Source organism: Schistocerca americana, chromosome 8 (assembly GCF_021461395.2).
Source record: "Schistocerca americana isolate TAMUIC-IGC-003095 chromosome 8, iqSchAmer2.1, whole genome shotgun sequence".
Classification (NCBI taxonomy): Eukaryota; Metazoa; Arthropoda; class Insecta; order Orthoptera; family Acrididae; genus Schistocerca; species Schistocerca americana.
Window position 1 is genome coordinate 37,820,251 of NC_060126.1, and position 20,606 is coordinate 37,840,856.

A 20,606-nucleotide genomic window follows, 5' to 3' on the forward strand; every position below is an offset into this window, starting at 1 on the left:
TGCATTATCAAGATTTGTTGTACACTCACCATTTAATATGGTACATCAAGTGAATCCAGTCTCACAACACAACAATCTCCACATCAACTGATAACTGTATTACACCAAAATATGTGGTAAGTAAATTTCTTAAAGTTACTTACCATTTGCGCTGATCGGATTTCCTCAACATCCATTGCAAGTCTCCCTTCTCTGGTCAATGAATCTTCAATCACTTCCTCAACTTCTATTTCCTCTTCATCTACATCCAAAACAATGTCACTTGTAAAATGATGTGCACTATCAATGCCTCCACAGTTTCTCCTATTCGTGCAGTTAACACATATGTAATCCTCATGAGGATTAACATCTTGCTTATCCAGACCGACACAGTACAAATGAAACCACTTCTCACATCCTCCATCACACTGCACCCAGTCCACAGACTGGCCCACAGGTTTCAAGCAGTTCACTGCTGCACAGTCCTCATCCTCGTCATTCTGAGTATCACTATCTTCTTCAGTTTTTGATGTACTGGACACACCCTGACTTCGTTTTTTCTGTTGCCCTTTGCATGTGCTCTTCCTCTTTGAAGGACCTTTGACTTTCTTTTTTGATTCTGATTGCTCTGGTTCACTCTTTGTCTCAGATTTTTGCCTTCTGATAGATGTATATGCATTTATCAAGCTGTATGAATAAGACTTTTTGCCACTCATTTTGCATCTTTCTAGTGCAACTTCTTCTATCTGGTCTTTGCTTAGAATTGTTGCCTGATATATTTTCCCCAGTTTCAGAGCTTCATCCAAAGTAACTTCCATCAGATCTCCTTCCATCATTAGGTCTTCCAACATTTTCTGGGCTTTCTTACTAAGTACAATAAAGGGTTTTGATGATTTTTTAAGTGACTTTAACCGTTTTGGTGCTGGCTCTAGTTGCTCATCACCTAACACTGTATCAGAAATGTCTTCAGTATACTGTTCAGATTTTTCCCGATCAGGAGATGAAAGTTTATGAACAAGTTTTACGTTCTGTGATGGTAACTCTTCAGGCTGACCAATGGCAGCTGAGGATGGACGTACATTGCCAAGCTGTGAACATTTTTCCAGTTCATCAGAAATTATCTTTTCAGTTTTCTCTCTTGCAACTGCCTCACCTATTTTTTTTGACAGCTGTGATATCTGCGAGAGTGCCATTGCAAATTCGCCAGTATTGAGTGCCTTTCTAACTTTCACTTGCCACCCCATAATGCGTTCTGTGAAACACTGCAGTGCTTCTGCTTCCGGAATCCTTATGTTTATTTTCTGCAGCTGAACTAAGAGTGTGAGCAGAGTCTCAAGACGTGGTCTTTTTGACCTACAACAATCTGGGCACAAAAATTTCCCTTGCAGCACAAATGATGAATCCTGTGATGTATACATCGTTTTATATTTCAGAAATGGCTTTATGCATGGGACACATTCTTCATGAAAAAGGTCTCTACACAATCCACACTGATAAAGCACCTCACCATCATTTTCTGCATCACAAATGCAGTAGGTGTCAAATGTATTGTTTTCAATTTTAGAGGTGTTTCGAGTTCGAATTTCATGCATTTGCTCCAGCTCAATTTTTTCCGCTTTTTTAAATTCTGACACTACAAGTGATGGGTCTACATCACCTTCTAGTTTCAAATTGAGGATAACATAGGGCTCCCTGGAATCTATATCTACTTCTGCAGTATGCTGGATTCTCCTTTGTTTTTTGGGTGTGTCACCCAAGTTCAACCTAGGGGAAATAACTTCCATTACAGAATACGGAGAATTTTTCTTCAAAAATGCGTGTTCCAATTTCTCTCGCCAAAGTTTTCCTTCACTGAACTGTGTTTCAAGGTAAGGTAGAGCTTCAAGATGAACTGGGATAGATTTTCCACAAATTACAAATGCTTCCACTAAGTCAATATAAGGTCTGTATTTTGACTGCTGAGCTTCTCTCACTCTAGCAAGCCAAACTTTTGCTTTCTTAAATATCTCTGATATTGCGTCAAAATTGTTCAGTGAAGCCTTGATGCCCTCACCTTCTTCAATGAATCTCTTCAGACCCATAACAGAAAACATCTTGTTTTCTTGCAGGCACTGCTTGGCCCTTTCTTCCCATCTTTCAACTTGGGTAAGCAAGGATCTCAGTTCAGCTAATTTTGTCTCAATATCTTCATGTGGAACCAACTGTGTTCCATCTGCCAGTAATTTCTTTATTTTCTCCTTTGTTAACAAATGATGATTTGCACATTTTGCTGCTATATCTTCCATCCATTTAACCATATCTATGTATTGGCGAAGCTTAGGCATCTCAGGCAGATCAAAATCAAGATCATTTCCTGCTTCTAAGCACTCAATCAAGTCCTTTGAAGGCACTAGGTTCTTGCTGAGTAGATCTGCAGCAGTCTTTTTAAACTCTTGGACTCTCTCTAGCAACTGTTTCACAGCAGGAGCTTCTTTGATTGCACATGGCAGATCTTCAATCTGATCATTGAAGAGCTTTAGTTCTTGCAGTGTCAGCTGAAGCTTTGGTTTGTTGTCTTGTCGCGTCTTTGGCTTCTGTGTTTTACAACAAATTTGTTGGGCAATCTTAGCACATTTTTCACCTTCTTGTACAATTTCTGATAGCATGGTAAGTAATTCAGACTCTGGAAATCTTTTCTGTTTAGCCTCTTCCAACAATCTTTTAAACTGCTCAAGGTCCGTTTTATTTGAAGCCTTGGGATCCATAGCATTTTTTACTGATTCTGCCCAAATATCAAATGATTCAGCCCTCAGTTTCAGTCTGTATAGCATATTTGGCAGTTCATCTAATGTATATCTGTAACGTAATGTGTGCTTGTTTGGAGGACACTCACAAAGCTGCTTGAAATGTCTCAGACAGACTAAGATATCTTTGTTGCAGCTGCAAGTCACCGCTGACAAAAAGCATGTTGTTTTGCACACTTCACACTGTCGCTCATCGTCTGGTATTAGTTCAAAAGGCTCCTGCTGAGCCAGTGTACAGCCCCAGTCAAGAAGTTCTTTCCTGTGTTTCTTTTCTATTTCCACCATTTTCAGCATATCTTTATATGTGGCTGCAGCAACTCTAAGATCTAAAGCTTCAGGATTCAAAGACATTTTGCACACAAGTTCATCATGTGAAAAAACACAAAACCGGCGGAGAGTTGAGTAATGTAAAATACATTCTCTCCCCATCTGTATCCAGTCAGCAGGAGCAAAATTAACTGCTTCAGCAAAATTGTATCCTTGATTGAATCCAGCATGGTAGGCTCTCGGGAAAGTTACTACAAATTCACCAGCCTTTTGGTCTGTTCTATATATAGGAACACCTGCATCCATCAGAATATTTGGATTCATTATGGTTACAAGCTGATGTAACAAATCCGGCTGGGACTGGAACAGTTCTGGTGCTGCTTGCTTCATTACATCTTCAAACATTTCAGCTTTAGAACCTGGTACACCATACCACGTTTTTGATTCTCCCCAATGAAGGTAATTAATGGAATAACTCCAATGATCTTCATTGTGCCAACAAAACGTTGCAAAACACATGCCCACATACATCCACGGCACTTTCATACCCGAAATGTCAGCATTGATATGACCAAGAACTGAACCCTCAAGCACAGCAATATTATTAAGGTTCCATCCAGAGTTAGTGTACTTTTCGTCTTTATTATCCATATCTGTTGCTTTGGTGGGAAAGCCAGAACCATGATCCATTGTATGTAGATCGGCTCCATATTCAACTATAACATCTTCATCAATAGAGGATACAACTCTCCAAAATTCTCGTTCTACAAGTGATGATGGAACCATATGAACGGGCATATTGAAATAATCTGATTTAAACTGATCAGCCATTTCTCCAAATTGCTGTAGTGTGTATTCCCTCTGTGCTTGTTCAAAACCAAATGCTTCAACTGGTTTGTTAACTTCAACAGCAACGCAACGTGGGCATCGCCAGTCACCTCGTGGAATTTCTGCTAGTGGTGGCATAAGACAAAAAGTGTGATAGCTATCATCACAACCATCACACAGTAACATAGATTCTTCCACATCTCCCCTGTTGCAGTTCTGACAAACATATTTGGCCAATGGATCAACGTCAAATTTCTGTTTCTTTCCTCTCATTTTATGTTTACCCTTTCCTTTATTTTCGTATCCTGGCATTTTCGGGCCAGCACCAAATATCTGTAGTCGCCGAAGTTCTTTACTTTTTGTTGATGGCTCTCCGATGTTTTCTTCTTTCACAACTACATCTCCCAAATCACCGTATCTTGCACGACGCCCATATTTTCTCTGTGGTGGCTTGATCGCCTGACGCGAAGGAATTCCATGTTGTTTATATTCACGATCACTGTCATCAATTTCTGGTCGCTTCTTAATTTCTGACATTACTTTACCCTGCTGAAATACGTCAAATGGGTACAGTATTCTCTCATAATGATGTTTCAGGACAGCTCCCAAACCACGATTTGCTGGCCATCCCATTCTCACAGCCAGTTTATCCCATTTTTTACCTGCAGTTACAGCATCGGCACCACCTTCTGCCTTAACCATGGTATGCAAGGAATATATGTCCAATACTTTTTTTTCTATTTGCGGGATCTTCAACGATGAGCCTTGTAGCTCCCAGAATTTTGCAATCTGATCTAAATAATTCAATTTTATTCTCGTTTTTGCTTCGAGCTCATTTAAACGTTGTATCCTAGGTGTGAATTTAAACTTGTCGACATTGACAGTGAACGGCGGCTGCCAATCGGGTGGTGGTTTTATTTTACAAATACCTGTCTTCTCTGCCACTGGTCGAATCTTGTTGATATACGCTAGTGGATCCCCAAATTCTTCGACTGATGGGTAGAAGACTGGTGCTTCCTGTGGTACCTTAAAATCAAATTCACCAACATTACCACTTCTCTGAGGCGTCGACGAACTGAGAGACTTCTGCACACGAGTTCCCATTGTTATCCAAGGGAGTAACAATCCAAAAACTCAACTGCTGTTCATAGCAACGATTGTTTCCTACGATATTACAAACGTCTTACAAACTTCGCTACCTTTCATGATGAGTCTACCATCCATTGTACTAATCTAAGTTTACAAAGAAACACCTGATACTAATTACTAGCACAACACGGATGAGGGTCACCTTTCACGACTTTACATACACACGTGCATAGTGTCTGTGAAACTAGTCTCAAACAGATTTTCACTTTCTAGAACACACGCACAACACATTAAATACCCTCTCCCTTGTCCACTACAGTACGATAACCATTACTTTTTTGGAGTTTACATGTGTTGCCAAAGACAATATTACGGAAGATATTGCGGACTCTGGATCTGGGTTTTACCACAAACCATGAATTCTTTTATTACCATTCATATTTTGTATAACAGTAGATACAGTAGAAAGAACTGTTGCTATGTTAACAGTTGTTTACGACTCAACTCATGTATTTAGACGTTTGAAACTAATAATAGCCGAAAATACTAAAGACGTTTGAACGGGCCGCTAAAACTTCGTTAAAAATCAATTCCACATGGAAATAGGTACGGCCCCATGGTGCATTTCCTTTTGATGGAAACAGCGTAGCGAAAGCATGAACAACGCTTAAATCGATCGGTTACTGCAATCCTAATGAATTCTCACGTGATATGCAATACACCTCTCGGTTTTTAAGGACTGTAGTACTTCATATGACCTACATAGTCGGCGCATCAACATGGTTACCCGTAAGTTTTATATAATTTGCTTTGTCAACTCATTTTTGTGTCATAGAGAAAATGCTAAAATGTTCGAGATTTTGTTCATTTAATCTCACTAGGAAATTTCATGCATCGGTGATTGTGACGTGTAGTAGTACTGTCAAAATGAGTAGTACAGGTGACCTGGCTCGTAATGGTAAACAAACGTTAACGAACTAATTGTGTGCCCTCTAATATAAACATACATTCACAAATTTAGTTAAAACTTTCGGTTACAGTCTCTGCTACCTGTGCAGTTGCTTTATCGTTTTTAAATTTATTTGTATATTTTTTATACTCGTTTGTCGACAGCTGCACTCACACCAGAAATTTTACAAAGGTTTCGTACAAATTTCTATTCGGAACCAAAAAATTGCTTGGCGCAGAATGCCTGCACCCGCACAGATCCGTTGGATGTCTGCATGTCCAGGAAGCAATTAGAGGAAACACAGCATGTTTTCACGCACAAGGTAAGACAACATTACATTTTCATGTGCTGTGAGATATTACTATATCTCGCATGTTTATATTTAGCAAATGTTTTGTTTTGGTGGCACAGCTGCTGCTGTATTTGCCATGCTCCCCTCCTCACACACACACACACACACACACACACACACACACACACACACACACACAGGGAGGGGGGAGGGGGGGGGAGAGATAGAGACGAGAGAATTATCATATCACATACTTTTTATGAAGTATAATAATATGAGATGATCAAATGTTTGTCTTTAATACATTAATCAATGATGGTAAACGAAGCATGGTGGTTGCCATCACGGTGGTGTGTATGGTAGGCTTTACACTAGGTGCTACATTTATGTGAACTGATTAGCAATGAGAAATATCATAGTGCACAATAAAAAATGATGCATTTAGTAGGCCTCTACTGATTTTCAAAGGCTGCATTGCACTAATATGGCATGGTCACTCATTTAGTTGTGTCATTCCAGGACAATACGTACAAATATCCCACATTCATTGCCTTATATTTTTTTGAAAATGAAGAAGAAAGGCAAGACTTTACAAGAACATATCTTGTAAATGTCTTTTTTTAATGTTCCACTTTTTAAATGAGGTTCACTTATAAGAATTATCTTCACTTCCGTGGTTGACAAACTGAGCTACCAAGGGGAGAGCATTACTTAAGAGTGCTGATCTGATCTACAAACAGACATGTAAGTTTTGTCCATTGTTCCTTTCACAAGAACATCAGAGGGGTGGATCCCTCTAATGCTGTTGTCTGAGATACCTGTCATTTCTCTTTAATCTTCCCCAACATACCCCCCACACCATCCTGAAGAAGGAAATCAGCACTAGAAGCTAGGCTAATGTTTCACTTTACTTTCTACACATTTGGCCTCCAGGAGGTTAATACTGAGCATAATTTAATAATTTTATTGGGTGAACTTTCTTTTTATTGCCATCAGTCTTTTTTTCCAATACATAATAATTGGTATGTATTGTATAGTATTCTGAACATTGTTATTGTTGTTGTTTTTAGTAGAGTGGAGATACTATAACATTGTAATCAGTCATGAATGTAAACAACGAGAACTGTGCCCGAGGGGTGAGGAGGAGAGCTGGGGAAGAAGTTACAGCTCGCTCTCAAAGAGCTGTCTTCCTACATCCGAATCCTGTGCTCCTGTGAAAGCAAAACTGGCGTGCTAGCCGTAGGGATCGCCAATCCGTTGTGGTGTTGTGAGAGTCATGCTCAAACCCCATTGCGAACCAGGATTAGTCCCTTCACTCCGTTTAAAATAAGAAAACTACACAAAGCAAAACTGGATACACAAAGCATTCAATAATGGCTACAGCACAGTTGTTTGCTGAGGTTAGAGGTAATGTAAACGTGCTAGTTCAGGATCAAATCTGCCAGTATCTTGCACAAACGCAGTTCGGACCACTACTACATAAAACTGCCACGTTAAAGTGTCTGCATCATGATGGGCCTAGTAGCAGTACTACAGCATACGTACACTTGAATGAATTGACAAAATTAGTCTTTTCATTTTGTCTTGTGGTGATTCCTATTTCTACTGATTGTTGTTCATTAGTGTATACTTTTACTCCTTCCACACCTCTGAACATTCTCATTCTTCATAGGATCAATGGAATCCGATGAATGAGTGACATCAGTTCATTTTCTATGTTACTCATGGATAATCTGCTTACTCCTTGTCATAAATGTTCTGTAACTGTTCTTTTCCAATGTTTGAACCATGTCTGGTGCAGTGTGGTAATGACTGTTGTAGTCAGATTAAAATTGATAGTTGACATCTGTCACTCACTGCTACAGTGTTGCCAAATCAGCTGCCGGCTACTACTCTGTTACAGGCGACACGCAAACATGGTGGGTCTCTTCACAAATGCTGTTAATGTGTTATGCAGAGCATTGTTGGAAGCAGCTACCAGGAAGTATGACAAAAATGGGAGATGATCTGTCAACAGATGATTTTAATTGACCAATGACCAAACTGCGGTAGAGGATGCATTTTGTAGCCCTGAATTTAAACTCTTGTCCTATCATAATAACCCAGTACAGACAGCAAAAGATGGAGTAATTTTCATTTACAGGCACATTGTATGTATTGCCCCTCTCTTGAAAAACCCAAGTTTTAGACCAATCTTTTCCCCCTTGTGCATTACCCGTCATCAAGAAAAACTCGCTAAGAAATGACACTTTCTTCAGTTTTTTCTCAGTAACTAGTTTTCATTTCTTTTTTATGCAAAAATATGTCATTATTAATTTAAAAGACCAGTAAATTTCATGCAGGTTTCATACTTAGTGTGTTGAAAAACTCTGAACAGCTACTGGGATATGAGACTGTGAGAATCTACAAAAATGTCAAAAAATTGAGGTAGATATGTAAGTGGTTTCACCTCCTGTGTGGCACAGTGCATAATAACCACTGTTGTAGAGGATTTAATTTCCTTAAAGAGTCATACAAAATATTTGTAATTATTCTGTCAACATGCCAAGAAATATTGCATTAACAATTTTAGTGAAAGTGGACTCGAAACTGAAAATATCACCCTCAGTCAAAATAATATCCCTGAATGTAATATCATCCTTAAGCCAGTATGTATGCAATATACACATGTAGTTCAGGAGATTTATGTAATTTCAGGGAAATAAGTAATTTTGGTAGGAAAAACTCACACACACACACACACACACACACACACACACACACACACACATTTTCAGCACTTTCACCTATATTTCAACAAAACATAGTTCAAAAATAGATCTTAAATTTTATTTGAATGATATATACAAAATTTTAAATTAAAAATTCATCAATTTCTGTTATTTGCACTCAGATGTGGTTGATGTGTATACTTCACCACTGCGGTCAATAGGCTGGTAATCATCTGACTTGTTTTCTTCCATATTGAATTAAAACACTGGTGCATTACCGCATGATTCGGATCCGCAATGAACAGATAAAATGGAACATTGAAGTTTGCTTTTTTGCGGCTGTATTTGTCGCCACAAGTTATTCTGATTGGCTTGAAATCATGTTCAGCAATGCCTGTGGAGCTGTTTCTTTATTCATCAGCACTAGAACTAGACCATCCTTCGTCCAGCTCCACTTGGAGGCATCCTTTTCATACCCCATCCACATTTGCCCATACAGAGCAGAGGTAGTACTACAGCTGCTAACTGCATGAAGAAATAGAACGTTTTCCACAATATCTTTATGTCTGAATGATATTTTGGAATAAAGCTCATCTCCTGTGTTACCACTTCCAGGATTGCAAAAGAACACACTGTCTGGCACTAAAGCAGCCACCAAAACTAAAAGATCAATGTCTTCTCCAATAACAACAACAAAATCATGTTCAGAAGACAACAAAATGACAGTATTCACAGTTGCGCCTTCGTTGCCTGCTTGGTGACCCTCCATGCTTGCTGAAATTGCTGAGATGATGCAGAATTTGTTTTTTTTTTTTTTTTTTTTTTTTTTTTTCCATTTATCTTTTGGCATCTGCAAAAACGTGGTACTTTCAAAGAGAACTTCTGTAACAAATTGAAACCTCTATTGACAAGCTCTTTCAGTGCTTTTGTGCTCCTTTTATTTTCTTCTTTGGGGTACCCGTCAAAGACTACCACAGCATTTTGACATTGATGCCACTATATGTAGGCCACAAATCTTTTCAAATAGCAGAAAAACATTCTCTCAATTTCCAGTGAACTCTGTGTAGGAGGTAGCAACCATCCACCACATCAACTTTGTGCTTTCCCGTTGGTCACTTGGTAAGGGCAAAAAAGAAGAGTAAAATGGGACTTTGTCCCTATGTGAATGCCTTTCCAACAAAAAAGTGACATTGGAAAGGGAGCAAGTTCATACCCGAAGTATTTTCTCAAGTCAGCATTAGACTGTGTGGAGACCATCATCTTGTGGAAAAGCATGAGAGGATCCAGAGCTACTTTTCCTTTCTTCGTGTTTATATGATTAGCAACTATTGCCAATGACACTACTGCATCTTAATGTGGGAAATGCGTGTTCTCAAAATTGCTGTTCGCAATTCTATTCATTCCTCTAGAACCAACCTCCCAGGGCAAATGCCAGTTGACATCTTCACCTTCAGTCATTCCATTCCTTACTAAAATTAGGTATTTAACTGTTGGAAAAGAAGTGTGACTGGAAAAACATTCAGTTAGTGTCATGTCAGCATGTTTTCCCACTGTAGCCAATTCATAGCAGCAGCAGTTCTCGATTTCATCACCAACATTTTGTAATGCAGCTAGCCCCAGAGTCCATAAAGTGAGAACGCTGTCCATTATACCTCTTCCACGATTCAGCCCACCAGAATTATCTGTTGTTTTCATGAGGATTTGTGTATTTGTAATATCCAAAAATATCCCAGACCAAAATTTGTCAGAGCATCTGATTGTGATATAGCTACAGTTGTGAATTTTTAAAATTCTAGTGAATCCATTTTATCTTCAGCTGTCAACATATCTTGCATGTATTGGTGAACACATTTGGCATAGTGAAAATATCCACTAGTGTGGAACTTTGGATTCATTTTCTGAATAGTGCTACCCTGTTGCCAAAGAGTATGTGCTGTAGAGCAACGCCAGGTGGAACACTAGGTGCTTACACCTACATTATCCTGAAAAGTCAGCCGTGGCAGAACATGCTTTAGAAAATCTACACCAAATTCTATTCAGTGAAACATCTGTCGTTATGAGGTTGAAGGAATTTTGCGATCATTATAAAAGAAGCAATAGAAGGCATAGTCCATATCAATTCGGGAAGGCTAGGAAAAAATCCTACCTTCGTAGCCTCAGATGTTATTGAATTTAGCATATGTTAAAATGAAGGACTAAGTAAGGAACACACATCTTTTTTGTTTTCTCAAAAAAAAATTCTGCTCCGAGATACAGCCCTCCAAAAATGACACTGCACATACCAATATGAAGGATTGATCTAGAACAGTTCTAGATATTTTGTTGTTTTTTTTATTTGAAAGATAATTTCTGAACAAAGGAATCCTCCATTTGGACTTATCTGTCAAAGTTCTTTTACTATAGTGTTCCGAACCTTTTTTATAATTTGTTTTTTTTTTCCAAAAATGCCAATCCATAAAATTTTGATTTTTTTTCCCTGTTAATTAGTACCACATAGTTCTACATTTTCTTAAAAGGAGAGCTTTCACTTTTAGTTTCAACAAGTTTTATAAACGTTTTAAATTTTTGGAATACATAAAACCTGTTTTATTACCACATTATAAACATGACAGGCTCATAAAAATCAAAACCTAGCCTTATTTAACATAATTTTAATTTTGAAAGATGAGTAAGAGACTCGTTTTTCAAGCATTTTATATGGTTCCAAAATGTGTGTAAGGTCCATAGACTTAAAGCTTTCAATTTATACAACTTAGGTGCACTCTGTTTTGTACTGAAATTAGCCAGTCGATGAACTAAAAATGTGTTTCACTGCTTCAGTATCTTACTTTGATATAGAGTGATGCCTTCCTGTTGAACCAGTAGGAACTGGAGCACTTGAAATCTTCAAAACATTGTGAACAGGAAGTGAGCACTGATGGCATTGTTGCTGTCTTTCAGCTGGAAACCTATATCCAGCAGCTGGTCCATGTGGTATCGTAAAGTTCACTACAATTTTGTTTAACTCATAACTGTTGTCTATAATCTCTGCAATCCACCAGTCACAGTCATACACACATGTCACAAACATCCACCTTCTCAGGTTGTGAATCTGAATATTGTCCTGCTGTTTCTAAGGTGCTGGCCGAACAGACAAAATTTCTTCTTTCTTGCTCTTCAAAGTGCGTGCAATATGAGTTCACCCATCACTTTGAGTCCAAAAATGAGTGTTCGGGATTCTTTTCACAGGAGTAGTTTGTTTGGACCATTCTTCTTTCTTCTGCTCACAGAATTCTTCGATTTACTCTTTGGACAAAAGAATGAGGGCTGTGGATGTGTAAGATGTCGTGACTCTTGTAAAATCCTCAGCATTCTGAATTGAAGCTGTATTTGGTCTGGCGAGATTATGTTTTGTAGCCTGGTGCTTCAGCAGGCCTCCTACACTGTCACAAGGCCCCTTCCTGTGACCAGTAGCACTGTATACCCAGTCAGTTGGCACAAGCAACTTACTCAATTCAAACAGCTGGTAACGATTTTTAAAATGACTAGGAGCACCAGCAGAAATAATGATGATCTCTGCCCCTGTGTGCCGTTGAAGAATTTTGCACATTGCTAGCAAAGCATGTGCTGAGTCATGTCCTGTGTCATCACTTATACCTGCAACACTTGTGGTCTTGCTTTAAAAATATGCCACTCCTGTAAAAATTACTCCAGTGATACCCTTGTACTTCTTGTAGGAGAATTAATGACCAGTTCTCAGCAAACTCACAGTGAAGTACTAAATATAGTTCTTCAGCCTCTGCACACTCTTTAACTTCTGCAATGTGTTGTTGTTGCAATTTCTTCAGATGCTGGTGTGTTACTGCTTTCACTGGCCATTTACCAAGTTAATCAATGAAACCGTCAAAGGCAACAGTATTCTTGATTAGTTTATTTTCCTCTCATGTCACATATGTAATTTGTGCAGAATTATCTGCTACATCTTCCAGGCCAAGAGTCTGTAAAGACAGTCCTCCCTTTCCAGGGCAATCACCACATTCTTGAAAAAACAAGTCTCTCGCTTTACATCACAGACTACAAATGACTTCACATGCCCAACCGAGGTGTCATATGTCATGTGCTCCTGTAAGTTCTACGAAGTTACCACACAAAGTTCAAAATTCGCACTGTACACACATAAACAGTCATCTCTGGGTGGGTGTGGAACTACCCACTTAGGTCGTAGAGCATAAAATTTTGATCTTCCAATATGTGAAGTTGTCAAGTTGCTCTTGTAAATTGCAAAAGTTTCTTTAATACTGAGAGTCATGTACATCTTCACTTTCACAACTTTTTGACCTCCAACTGCTACAGTTATAGTGTCTTTTTTGTTAGCACTCTGGCGAGAACAGTCCCATTTATCTTTCAAATAAAATGACTGCACTATTTGAACTTGAGCTGCTTCTACAGGATGACCATAATAGGAATATGGTCTTCCTAAGACTCTTCTTACAGACCTCACATTTCTTGATTTGTCTCCCATGTTCTTTGATACTGATGGACCTTGGTTCAAAATTGTTTTCTTTGAAAATGCCTCAGGAATAATAGTTAAAACTCAAACCATTTCACTATAGGATGCACAATATTCAACAGCTGAATTGATATTTGTGAAAAATTCCTGGCAAGAGTGCTTTGGTTCATTTTCTTCTGAAGATGGAATTTCTACTTTGAAGAGTGTGGTCAGTTTTGCTGTAGTGTATTCATCCATAGCTTTAGTAAATTCTCTGCGCTTTCTTGATGCACGGAGCTTATGACTCGACTTCACTGACTACGGTTTCTTAACAGGACTAGCACCTACCTCTGTAGTTGACTGATTCGGAGTATTTAATTCTTCCTCTACTGATGCAAAGTCTGCATCATCTGCACCATGGGAGGCTTCACCTTGGTCAGGTACTACCATGGTTGTTATTCTGTGAAAACATTTAGAACACAAAAAGTCGTCATTGGAAACATCTTCACTTTGAAACATAGTCTTCAAATGAGAACACCTATTCCCAACCTGACAAAGTCTGTTTTTTTTTTTGTCTTATATAACACTCTTTCATGGATATGCAAATAGTCAGCACACTTCACTCTCCTGTGGCCCCAGACAGAAGAAATTTCAAACAGTCGTTTCCACAAAACACTCTGCAACTGTGTCAACTGGCAAATTCTTCACGAAAATACGGAATTCACTGGATGGTCTAAGATCTCATAGAAACCTCTTCAGTAAACAAGTTAGCAGTGAACAACTTCAATACAGAAACCTGCAATGAACAACCGTGATGAAGAAACTGACAAGAAACTACAGCAAAGTGTAAGAAATATCTGCAACAATGAAAATGAAAAGAAATGACTGCAACAAAGACAATAGAAATAAACATTATAACAAAGAAATTAGTACGAAACAACTTCATTGAAGACAGTTGGAAGTTAAAAAAATGATTTTTTTAAAAATAAAACCTGTTCAACTTAAAAGTGGAAGCTCTCCTTCACAGAGATTATAGTACTACATGGTACTAGTTTAACTTTTTTGGATTGGCATTTTTAGAAAAAAAATTCTGCTAATTGTAAATAAAATTCAAAAGGCAACAGTAAAAGAACTTTGACAGATATGTCCAATTTCCTGGATACCATTGTAATCATAAAGCAACTACCTTTCAAATAAATAAAACTTTTAACAAACAGCATTTTAAAAAAATTTCCAAAATTCACATCACTAAAATGGTGTTCGCAATGTCATATTTGGAAACCTGTATCTCGGGGCAGGAATTTTTTTGCAGAAAACAAAAAGTATGTGTTTCCTGCTTACTACTAAATTTTAACATATGCTAAATTCGATAATGTCCGAGACTATGAAGGCAACCCCTGTGCCTGAAGTGATGTGGATTATGGGTACAGACCTTTCTCCAAGTCCCTGTTTTCAGCTGTCTTTCCTTCTGTCAATTGGTTTCACATGTAGTCTTTTTTAACTCCTTTTTTTCTCAGTGTTCTACAGTTCTGACATGGGCATATAAGACCCTGTTTGTTTTTGTGCCCTAAAAACAAAACAAAACAAAATCCACATACCTAACCATCCTTGACAACCTATTGTAGCAGTCTATTGCGCTCTCACTGAAAGAATTTCCACTCTTATTGACTAACACCTCCAACAAATTGCCTGGAACCTACCTTCCTACATCAAAATGCTAAACACTTCCTTCACCAACTGTCTACCAGCTCCACCCCTTTACCCCCTGATCCCTACTCATACCAGTTAGTTCCACCTCCCTATACACCAACATCCCTCAAGCCCTTGATCTTGCTGCTATTGAACACTCCCTTCTCCTAAAGATCTTTAGACTCCAGGCCTAACACCCCATTTCTTGTACACCTTGCCAAATATATCCTGATGCAGAACTTCGTGGCACCCTCCTGTACCAACCAACCTGTTTATGGTCCATCCGAAGAAAAACTTCCCAGCCTCCCAAAACTCTCAACACCTAGTCTGGTTCAGATCCATTGATGATGTATTCATGATCTAGAATCAGGGCCGAGACACCCTGGCCTCATTCCTTCCCGACCTCTCCCTCTCCCATGCCCTTCACCTGGTCCTACTCGTGCCAACATTTCTCTGATGTCCCCAGCCACACCTCTGTCCACATTAAACCCACTAACCACCCATAGTACCTCCATTTAGACAGACACCAAAAAATCCCTCCCATAGAACTTGGCCGCCCATAAACATGGCATCTACAGTTACAAAAACTCCCTTGCCTTGTATACTGAAGGTTTCAAGAAAGCCTTTACAGATAGGCACTGCGCCCTAAATGTAGTTGACAACCAGATTTCCTGTGCCATATCCTCACGCTCTTCCACTCATTCCACCATCCCAAGAATCAGCTACAAAGAGAGAGCCCTGCTCTCTCCCCCCCCCCCCCCCTCCTGCCCCCCCTCCCCCACCCCGCCACCCCCGCCCCCTCCTCTTTACACAGTATCACACTGGATTGGAACAGCTGAGTCATATCCTTTGTCAGAGATTTGATTATTTCTAATCATGTCTTGAAATGAGGGACATCGTACCCAAGATCCTTCCCCCTTGTCTTCTGTCACCCACCCAACCTCCACCCCCACTCCAAATCCCGTGCTGCACCTAGCGAGATGGCACAATGGTTAGCACGCTGGACTTTGCTTTCGAAAGGGTGATGGTTCAAACTCGCGTCTGGCCATCCTGATTTAGATCTTCTACGATTTCCCTAAATCGCTTAATGCAAATGCTAGGATGGTTCCTTTGAAAGGGCATGACTGACTTCCTTCCCCATCTTTCCTTAATCTGATGGGACCGATGATCTTGCTGTTTGGTCCCCTTCCCCATATCAACCAACCAAGCAACCCCACACTGTAGTAATCATATCCCTGTGGCAGACACAGGTGCAAGTCTTGCCCAATACACCTACCCAGCACTTCCTAACAGCCTTTGTCCAGCCAAGTGTGTGTGTGTGTGTGTGTGTGTGTGTGTGTGTGTGTGTGTGTGTGTGTGTGTCAGCTGCAGCAGGGTTGGTGGTGTAATTATGAACAACCACAGCTAAACCAATACCAGGCAGAATTCAAGTACTGATAGACAGGATGTGGAGGATGTGTGTAATAAATTGCATGAAATCAATGGAGGGAATCGCTTGTGACTTGCACTGTGCTGCTAGCAGCCCAACTAGCACAGTAACTGTGGATAGGGGTGAAAAAGAATGGGGTACAACAGTCGAGTAACTCCTCATAAGCCACACATTTCTATAGTCATTGCTAATGGTGTGAAAAGTGATGCCACTAGAGAGTTGATGACTGGAAATGAGCGACTTGGAGTGGTGAATCGTGCTATAGCCTCTGACAATCGAATAGTAGGGATTTGGTGTCACAGATGCCTGGACAGTGTTACCTGGCATCATTGTAGTAGCAAGCTATCTGTTATAGATAGATTGCTACTCACCGTATAGAGGAGGCATTGAGTCGCCAATGAGCACAACAAAAATACTGCGGAATGTGAGCTGTTGGCCAAAAGTAGACAACACATACATTCTTTCTAGTATAACACACACACACACATTACTACCCTCTGTGGCAAATGATGCCATAGTGCAAGCAACTGCACATGATGAATCAGTCTGAGTGTTGGGGGCAAGGAGGAGGCTGGAGTGGGGAGGAGGAGGGATAGCGGGGTAGGGGGTGGGGAGTATGGTAAAGTGCTACTTGTGGGAGCATGCAGGGAAGTGGTGGGGGCATGGTTAGAGCATCTAGGTGCAGTTAGAAGGTTAGACGGAGGAGGGGGAGGAGAGGGGTGTGGAGAAGGAAAGAGGTAGAGGAGGGGAAGGAGGAGACTGTGGATTTGTTGGTGGAATGGAAGGCTGTGTAGTGTTGGAGTGGGAGCAGGGAAGGGGTAGGTGGATGAAGGACAGGGACTAATGAAGTTTGAGGCCAGGGGGTTATAGGAACATAGGATATGTTGCAGGGACACATTCAGCAATTTAGAAAAGCTGCTGTTATACTGCGGCAAAGGCTGTGAAGCAGTCGTTGAATGCCGCGGTGGGCAACATGCTCAGCAACAGGGTGGTCCAACTGTCTTTTGCCCACAGTTTGTTGGTGGCCATTTGTGCAGGCACACTATTTGTTGGTTGTGAAAACACTGTTGTGATCTCCAAGCTAAGCTGCAACCACTGTGCTACGTTGTATGTTGTCCGTACAAATGGCACCGACAAACTGTGGCCAAAAGAGAACTGCGTCGCCCACAAGGGGGGAGCACAGTGCCAACACGATGTTCTTCATTTCAGTGACTAGTTCACAACCTGTGCCATCAGGATCATTTCCCCCCCCCCCCCCCCCCTCCCGCAATTGCTCATGTTTAGTAGTCTGTGACTCAACATGTGCTCTGCATTCATTATTCCATCCTGGATTTTCCATTGTTCGACAGTGAAGTACAGAGGATGTGGTGTTGTGGTATGGAGGTATTTTGCATGATTAGGAAACCGATAGATGCAAAAGGATATGAACACATAGTACATCATTGTACACTGTGTCCAGTAGAACAGTTTGGAGGTGATGAGAGTTTATAATAGCACAACAGTGTACCCTGTCATAAAGCAGCATCTGTGAGGCAATAGTTTTGAACAATAGCCTTCCTGGAATGGGGTGGCCTATCCAACATCCTGACCTGAGCCCAATGAAACATCTCTGGGTATGTAATGTCACTACGTCATCTAGTGGAACAGACCATCATTTCACAGAGTGTTTCATTTAGATCTAATGCGAATTTACCCTTATCTGCAGTACCTCACTTTACCCTCTCACTTGCAGCAGCTTCCAGCTCCTTAAAAGTAGTCAAGGTAGTCTTCATCTAAGTAGTAATGTAGGAATGGCACTCATTACATTCTGTACCAGGAATATCGCCCATACAGAAGTTCCTTTGTGATTAATATTGCAAATTTTGTTTGCGTGTATACAAAACAAAGGATACGTTTTACACACAGAAAGAAAAAGCCAACAAGAGCTCATAATAATGAATGTTTTTGACTCAAATTGTAGAACTTTGTGCGAATAATGAGATATGCATACATGACATCAGCTGTAGTCATGATACAATCCTCACTTATATGGAATCTTAAGATTTCCAGTTTAATTGTGAAAAGTATAACACACTTGAGATTAACAATTGACTAGAGGACAATAAAATCTTAGAAATGTGCACTATGATAGGAGGAAATAGCTAAACAAGACAAAATGCAACTTGTATAATGTGTACAGTAAACAACTACTAATCACAGTTGTTAATTCGGTATTAACAATTTCAGAAACTATTGGAAATTCAAAAAAATACTATGTGTACCACCAAAAATATATACAGTGGGCGAAAGATGGGTATAAATCAAACAACACAGTTAGTTACAGTGTAGAACAGTAAATTCTGGAATTTTTAGAAGTTAATGAATTTGACTTGCACGGTGTTGTGTAAACGCAAAATGAGAACCGACTGTGTGTTAAATTAATGAGAGTGATATAAATTTGTAATAGTGTTTCAAACTGTGTTGTTACCCCTCCTACCCTAGTGTACAAAAGATGAACATGAACTCAAAACTTTGTAAATAGGTTGAAATGAAACCCTCGGGCGTTTTCTGGCAATTTCCACTAATTTTGTCTCTTCATTGCTTCATGTACATGGAAACATGGAGTTCTACTGTGGTCTATATTCTAAATCAGAGTGTACGGCACTCTTTAACTATCACCTAAGTTAGATTCCTAGATTATGGATGTAACAAGTGAAACTTTTTAGGTGAAGTATTTCATTCAAACAGGCTATTTTAAATGAACTGTCACACACAAAAGAAACTTGTTTGAATATTAGAAGACTGGAAAACAAAGTTAATCAACTGTTTCTCTGCTTACACGAACTAAGAAGTCAAAAGGAAGTGGCTGACTGAACACCACATAAATACAGGGATGCATATTATGATTATAAATTATCAGCCTATATCCGTAAGGCAAATGTGAAGAAGGGTGGTGGTGTCATTGTAAGTTAAAACTAACATGAAGTTAATATCTATTGAAACCATTAGTTTCTGTTTATATTTACAATTAGAAGCATGTGCTTGTACATTGCTAGTACAGGGAAAACTTATTTGTGTCATTACAATATGTGGAAGCTCACTGGAAAGTTCTCAAATAGTTCTAGAAAAAATTGAATCCTTAATATGTCAGCTGGCAGACAGTAAAGTAAATGATAATATATGGAGAAGTTTATATTGATTTGCTGAAAGTTTCAGATGAAAGAAAGGATTTGAAAGCAATATTCAGAACTTTAAATTTGAGTTCCGTGACACAAATTAGCAGAATACTGCTAGACAAGGTATGTGTAGATGATATGATGAAGTATCTCCTGGTCAGCGAGCATCAATTCTGAACACATTGGTCGTATGAAACCAAAAGCCAAGGATTCAAGGTAGTCAGGCAGATAGAGCATTTCCTGATATCCGGAAAACATTTGATCAGTACCACACCTACGCTTATTATCAAAAGTACGATAGTATAGGGTTTGTGGCTGGATTGAAGATTACTTGATAAGAAGGGGACAAGAAGTTATTTTGGATGGAGAGTCATCAACAAATGTAAAAGTAACTTCAGGCTCTGCCTGGGTTGATGGTTGTTTGCCTAGCATCTCGTGGGTTCCCTGTGGAATGGTTTCATCAAACTACTACTCTTGACGGGGCGGGTGTACTGTCAGCTAGTACCTACACCCACTCATCAGAGCTCGGTTGGTCAGTCTTCCCAAAAAGAAGTCTCAGAATCATATTAACGGGGCATTAGTGTGCCACATCAATTATAATCAAGTGAACAGGGGGAACCTTTGAGAAGGTCTCCCCTTTTTATACCCACAAGGCAGTGGAAGGTGTTGCGGGGTCCCTAAAAACTGTCAAACGACTTCGTAATGGAACACTTCTAGTTTACACTGCTAATTCAAACCAGATATCTAAACTTCTGGAATGTAAGGCCGTAGGTGACTAGCCAGTCGACGCTGAGTTGCATAACACGCTTAACTTTAGTATGGGTGTGGCTACCTGCTCCAATATAATGGAGGTGGACCCCGCAGAGTTACGTGAAGAATGGAAAAATATGGGTGTCACAGAAGTGCGGAACTTTGAGGAGAGTCAATAGCAAAATGGAAAAATCGGCAACATTTTTTCTAACATTTA

General features: G+C 39.7%; 2 protein-coding genes across 3 annotated transcripts in view; one reads left to right on the plus strand and one right to left on the minus strand.

Annotated features, from left to right (window-relative positions):
• Window positions 1-5,294, minus strand: part of LOC124544822 (lysine-specific demethylase 5A) — a 48,363-nt gene extending 43,069 nt beyond the window's left edge. The window contains exon 1 of the mRNA XM_047123514.1: window positions 144-5,294. Coding sequence (XP_046979470.1) covers window positions 144-4,961 — 4,818 coding nt within the window. The 5' untranslated portion in view covers window positions 4,962-5,294. The remainder of the gene's footprint in view (window positions 1-143) is intronic.
• A 120-nt stretch (window positions 5,295-5,414) lies between these two features.
• The window catches only part of LOC124544823 (bleomycin hydrolase), a 101,481-nt gene continuing 86,289 nt past the window's right edge, over window positions 5,415-20,606 (plus strand). The window contains exons 1-2 of one of the 2 annotated variants that reach the window (XM_047123517.1): window positions 5,415-5,735; window positions 6,060-6,217. In XM_047123517.1, the coding sequence (XP_046979473.1) occupies window positions 5,726-5,735; window positions 6,060-6,217 (168 nt within the window). In that variant the 5' untranslated portion in view covers window positions 5,415-5,725. The other variant, XM_047123516.1, reaches the window with a different exon arrangement.